The sequence below is a fragment of the Temnothorax curvispinosus genome, unplaced genomic scaffold (genome assembly GCF_003070985.1).
Source record: "Temnothorax curvispinosus isolate PA1 unplaced genomic scaffold, ASM307098v1 QBEX01007712.1, whole genome shotgun sequence".
Taxonomy (NCBI): Eukaryota; Metazoa; Arthropoda; class Insecta; order Hymenoptera; family Formicidae; genus Temnothorax; species Temnothorax curvispinosus.
Window position 1 is genome coordinate 6,612 of NW_020217492.1, and position 6,833 is coordinate 13,444.

The window sequence follows — 6,833 nt, forward strand, 5'->3', positions numbered from 1 at the left end:
ACCAGCCATTCTCGTTTCTGACATCCCTTGACGTACACGAGAGTCGGCATCTTGTCGTCGTCGTCGTCGTCGTTGTCGTCATCGTTGTCGTCCTCTTCCTCACCGAGCACGGCCGACGTAATTAAACGCTTCACCTTGCTGTACGGCACGTTTCCGTCTTCCCATTGTAATCCATGGTGATTGCAAATCAACCAGGAAACGCACGATTTGTCGAATTTTGTGAGCAGATTCCACGGCATGGGGCATGTAAAGATGTAATGCGCCAGAACGGCCCCGTTTCTTAGCACCGCCACCTCCTTCACGACAAATTTCATCCTGACGACGAAACCTTGCAGGTCGACGAACGTTGGTGCGGGCATGAAGAAATATCTCTCTTTCTTCGATGCGTGAATCGAGAGGAATGACGCGCGTTTCGCGACACTCTGATTTTTATATCCTGCTCCCCTTTTTCCCCTCTCATAAATTTGTATCGGGAGTTAAAGAAAGAGAAAATTTTCGTCAACATTGCCGCAAACACTCAGACTATTTTGCGCACTACGTTGGTCAACGGATTGTACTCGATCATGCGATCGTGTATGATGAGACAGTACGCGGAGGTATTCAGCGGTACGTTCTCCATGCAATCGAATTCTAGTCTGACATCCACGGTGGCGTTTTTGATGGATTTGTTTTGTCGAAAGCAATCGATAATCACGAACGGGCCGTTACGTAGAAAAGTCGAAACGGTGAGACTCGGTTTGAGATATTCGTATCCGTAATAGCCCTTGCAGAAACGCGCGTACATATCGTAGAGAATCGCCCATCTGTGTTTACCAAAATCCAAATTCAAATCGTCGTACGGATAGACTTCCGAGTTTAGGTAGAGTTTCACGTTGGTCAATTTGCAGTCGTCGAATCGGCTCGTGTCCGCGGACATGACGTTCTTTCGACCCGTTTGCAGAGCGAAGACGACATATCGCGGTTTTTCGAGCTGAGTCGCGGTCTTAATGGCCCACGAGTGCTTGGTCGTGTTCTGCAACAGGGGATACTCGTACAGATCCCACGAACAGAAACCCATACTTAGATATCGTCCGTTTTCCAAGGCGCGCAGCATCGACAGCCTGTTGACCTCGCTCAATACCACGTGAGGCATTCGCCACTGTATCTTGAGTAGTTTGACAGTAGGCTCCAACGCGAGACTTCCCACCAGACAATTGTTGTCGGTGCGCGATCGTATCAAGATTAATTCGTGACGAACGTTGATCACCACGCGTTTGTAATCCTCGCAAAATCCCAGTAACAGATTGAGCGGTACGCAGAAATTGAAGTATCCGTTTGGGTTATTATGTGGTTTCCAGCCCGTGTTTCGCAGGATCACGCTTCTGTCGGACGATACTGTTACGTAGTTCTTGAGCGTGCTGGTTATTCTTACGTTTCTGCAGTGATCAATCTCCACACCGTCTAGCTCGTATCGAATTTCATCGAACATGAACGCGACGCAATTATTCCCCAATACCACGTTATCGGCTTGGCCGGCTGCTCCGGTCACCGTCAATGTTCCTTCGACGTAGAGAAAACTTTCGCACGGCAACGTATACAGATCCTGCTGTTGTATTCGTATCTCGTCGCTATACTCGAACGTTGTGTTGGCGTACGGGTTGTACGTGTGAGTCTCGATCTTGACGATGCGATCGTCAAAGACCGGCTCGCTTCCAATGTTAAAAATTTCATTCATCGTTCAGATGTTTCGTACCGCGAATCCCAGAGATAGTAAAAATTTAACGTTTGATGCGTTGAGCTTCTTTCTCTCTCTGTTTTCGTCTCTGTTTTAACGCTGCCGAATGTCGATTTGATGATATCGTCGATCGTCGCAGTCGTAAAGATATTCTTATCTGTCGCGTGCTCCGAGTCGTTCAACACGAGCATATCACACGTCGCGCGTTATCGCTGTAGCCGTCATACGTGCAATCTGACGGTGATCTCTTCTCCTCGAAAATCGAGCAATCGTCCGTCTTGATCCGTGACGCGTATCGTTAGATCCGTAACGCTTCGCGCGATGATCGGCAGATAAATGATCTGTGTGCGCCGGCGTTTCCGATATTTTATATCCCGATGGTACGCTCGGTGAAAATTCGTGTATCGTGTGAACACGTTTGCCGTTGCTGTACGCACCCGCGGTCACGTTACACTCCACGCGGATAATGTTTACGTTGATAATATTAATCGACGCGTCCGATTCGTGCCACTGTCCCGGCTGCAATATACGCTTCGACGAGAATCCCAGCAGCGATCCAACGTTGTTCGGTTTGTTAAAGTTCACTTTGAAAGCGCACTTGATCTTGCTCTTCATCGTATTGTAATTTGCGCGGAGCACTATCGGGTATTCCGCGGCCTCGTCTTCGTAGCCGTTCGCGCGAGCGGTCGCCTCTCGCGCGATATTCGCGACCGACGTACGATCATCGTTGGAACGATTTACGCATCGCGGGCGTTTTCGTAAAATTTCGCGTTTCAAAAACTCATGTATGGCTCGTATCTCGTACGATCCCTCGGGAATCGTAATTTTCGTGTCATCCTCGTCGAAATAAAATTTATTGTTCAAAGAATTCACGTTCGGAATCGTGTGATAAGTCTCAAAACACGTTAGACTGAGCTCGTAATCACCGTCGCTCAAATCCATGGCGGGAAAATGGTGCTCCGCGAGGATGCCGCTCTTCCCAGTTAGCGTGAACGTTATAGACATGTCGGCGGAAACCGTTAACGAATACTGAGTCACCACGGCGCACCGTCAGGCTCTAAATTAGCGTCGATCGTCTGGAGAAATCGCAGGCACAATTGTCCACAGATGTTCTGATCGTATCGCTGATAAGACGTGCAATTGTACTCGATCTTCGTTACGCTCGGCCCAAAATATCGCACCAATTCTTTCGGCGGTCAAAGATTGCCGAAACTGTCGAAATATACGACTCGATCTTCCCTCTTCGCGTACGCTAACCAATGAGTACCGGGACCCGCTGCATCGTCCAAATTCACGATACCGCTCTCGTTTCGACGTACACCGCCGATCGGTAACGAATCACGCATGAAGACACCTCTGAAGAACGGTACGCGCATACGCCTTGCCAGTCGATTCAATTGTACGTTAGTCGTAATACCCGCGGGCATATTTAACGTCTATTTGGCGTTTTTTTTTTTTATTTTTGACGCTATTCCTTGCCCGCGTTTGTGCAGGCCGAGATACAGCCCTCGTCCATATTTGTACGGAGCGAGATAAAGTCCGCGACCCTCCACGGCGCGTTTGTGACGTTGCATCTCTTCCAGCTGACGCCGCGTGGCTTTCTTATCGTTCACGGCCTTTACGACTCCCGCCGTTCCGCCGGCCAGAGAACCGAGAACTCCCAACAACGGTAGAATCGGCAATACACCGCCTCGTTTCGCTGTCGGAAGTATTCGTTTATTCGTTAGCTTTTTTTTCTTCACCGTTTTCGATTTTTTCAAGTCCATTGTCTTAGCCTTCATGGTCGCCCAAACAGCTGTAGCGGCAGCTCTCTCTCCGAGAGTCGAATCTCTCGCGGTAATGCGTTTTCGCGCTTCCGCAGCGAGTATCTCGTGTCTCTCGGTGAGATCGCGGTTACGCGAATAGGCTATGTCGTGCTCGCGACACGCCGTGTCCAATGGATTAATACCTTGATCGCCTCTCGCCAATCGTTCTTGTAAACGAGTTCCCGGACCGCAAAATTGATAGCTGGGAATGTGTAATTCGAACGGAAGTGCGTTTATCGCGCGATTTAACAAGTTTCCACCATTTTTTTTCGTTGACATTCACCGCAATCCTTTATCATTGGCGCGGGACCGTCGATGTGCGTTTGCTGCCACGGTTAATTGTAATGTTCGTAACAGCAACGATATGCTTAAACCTCCAAATCCGCCTTTATATGTTCCGGAAGCTTGTCCCACACGTAGTGGACGTGATCGCCGCACGTTTGCAACAGAACGGCTTTCGGCACAAATTGCAGCTGTTCGGCGCTCAAGTCGCGAATATCGGAAGGTCTCGACAGTAGGACAAACATCTTTGCTACTGAGCGATTCGCGGTTCCGCTCGCCTATAAATAGGCGTTCGAGTCAGCCAGAGAGTCGGCAGTGTGGAAAGAAATGAGATTCGTGCGATAACCGTTGGCGATTCGCGTGACCAATTGCGACGACAAATTACGGTCGATGGGGGGCAACGTGGAGAAACGCAAGCACGGTACGATGTTACCGACTACTACACGCGCGATCATTTGCGGCCCCTCGAATTGCGGTAAAACCAACGTCTTGATAAGCTTGCTGGAAAGTCCGCACGGCATACGTTTCGAAAACGTGTACGTATACTCGAAATCGTTGCAACAGCCGAAATATCGATATTTGGAGAATTTGTTGACATCGATCGACGAAATCGGCTTCTTTACGTTCTCCAATAACAGTAACGTCATTCCACCAAGCGACGCGCGTCCGAACTCGATATTCGTCTTCGACGACGTGGCGTGCGATAAGCAAGACACTGTGAGAGAGTATTTCTTGATGGGCAGGCACTCGAACGTCGACTCCTTCTATCTCTGTCAGACGTACGCGAGAATACCTAAACATCTGATACGTGACAACGCGAATCTGCTGATCCTGTTCAAACAAAATGGTACCAATTTGAAACACGTCTACAACGATCACGTAAATACCGACATGCCGTACGACGAATTTTGCTCGTTGTGGCACGATTGTTGGCAACAAAAGTACGGATTCATAGTGATAGACAAGGACAGCGTGCTTTCGAACGGTCGATACAGAAAAGGATTTAACGTGTTCGCGATACCGCAGAAGCGATCAGTCGTTGCCGATACCTCGTCGGAAGTGAAACGTTAGCGTTACGGAAAGAGATCGACACTCTGCTTTTTTCCGCGATGGCCGCGATCGACGGGAGCGAGAATATTCGCGAACGCGAAAAGGTCGTAAAAGAGATTGCAAAGACAAGTTGATTCGATTCGCAAAAAACTTCGCTCTTTGAAGACCGGTAAGATCGAGAAAAACATTGTGTTGGACACGCACTTTAAACCTCTCATCGGGCCGTTGAAAAAGATCGTTGACAACTCGAGCTTGATCGCGGTGAAAAAAGAGGAGCCGACGGAGAGCGACGCTGACGCGAAAATCAAACCGCTATCCGTTCAACAGCGCGGGGTGGAAGAGGAAGATGCTACACCGAAGAAAAAGAAGAAACGATTAGACTCCTGGTCGGATCTTTCATTAACACCGCGTAAATCTAATCAATCGACAGTACTACCGATAACCTCTACACCGATAACCTCTACACCGACGCAAACCGTGCAACGTACAAGTCCCGAATTTCTTGAAACCGCGAATGTTTTCGAAACCACGGACGACTCGATCAGAAAAACCGTTCATAAACGGTTGAAAACGTCGGAGGGTCGACAATGGTTTATAGAATCGTTGGAAGATCACTTGGGTCCACTGAGCCAAATTTACATCGCGTCTGTTTTGGGCGCCTATCCAACGATGGACATAGCGTACGGCGTTTATCACGGCAATAATGAATTGATGCTCGGTAATAAACGTTTTGACGTGGACAAACCCGGTATTTACGAATTGATTTTCAAGAAAATACCCGACGACGATATCTACACGGAGGACGATATGCAAAAGTACAGGAGCATACTGTTGGCAACGAGTGCTCATAAACTCAAACACGATCCTAACAAGCGACTAAAGGGCAACGTGGGATACAAGTATACACAGGTAATCGCACCGTTGATGTCGACCGAATCCAAAAAGAAAAAATCCGGAAAAAGATTATCCATGCCTCGCGCGATGACGCTAACCGACAATAAGATTGACTACGTGCATTGGGACGACCCCAACGAGCTGGTGGATCGTCTGCGATTGCTCGACGCTTTGCGCGACGCCGGCAACAATGCCCACGACAACGAGATCATGTCGATCATCGAGGAACTTTGCGAAGCCGGGCTTATTATAAATTAAACCATGCGACGGCGATCCGTTCAATCAGCGTCGAAATGCCGATCAACAAATTTGGATTGTTCGAACACAGCGGAGACGCGACGAATGCCATTTCGTACCATCGGTGGAGCGGATTAATGTGAAATTTCGTGCGCAATAACGCTCTGTGCCGCGCTACCACGGACTTTGACGCAAAGTCGCGCAAGATTTGTCGCGTAGTGTAACCTGGGACTGACGGTGACGCGGTTAACAAACTGTACGTTGATCAATTCTTTAAAATGTTGAGCAATCAACGAAAAGAATCAGACGAGAAGCTGACTGCGTCCGAGAAGGACCTGCAAGCGTTACGGACTGCGATAAACAAGCTTCGACGTGCGAATATCGTTGAATCAGACGCGACAACCAACAACAACAACAACAACAATGGACAAACGGTACAGCAGAAACGATTATCGAAAGGCGGCGAGTGAAGAAAAGCAACGGTTGATTAACGACGGCGAAGAACAGCAACGAACGATTCGAGAACGGTTGTCGGACGGCTGTTTAACGGTTCGAGAACGATTGTCGGACGGTTGTCGAACGGTTCAAAAACAGCTTAAAAACTATTACGAGCGATTTAGAAACAGCTGCGAACTACGCGGAGACAGGAAAGGCTACAAACGGCTAGAGAACGTCGACGACGACGACGACAAACGAAATAAACGGCTAACAAACGGCTAACGAGCAGTTATAAACGACAACAAAAAAAACATGACATCGCTAAAATCCGACGGACGTAAAAATATCGAGAAGCAACGACTCGTCGAGGAACTGCACGCTCCGGCGAGAAGAAATTTTCCCCGAAGACACGT

General features: G+C 48.6%; 1 protein-coding gene across 1 annotated transcript; it reads right to left on the bottom strand.

Moving 5' to 3' along the window:
- Positions 1-517: 517 nt before the first annotated feature.
- On the bottom strand, positions 518-1,714 carry LOC112457277. The gene has a single exon (XM_025020210.1). It carries the CDS (start codon positions 1,712-1,714, stop codon positions 518-520), a length of 1,197 nt encoding a protein of 398 aa, XP_024875978.1.
- Positions 1,715-6,833: the final 5,119 nt, after the last annotated feature.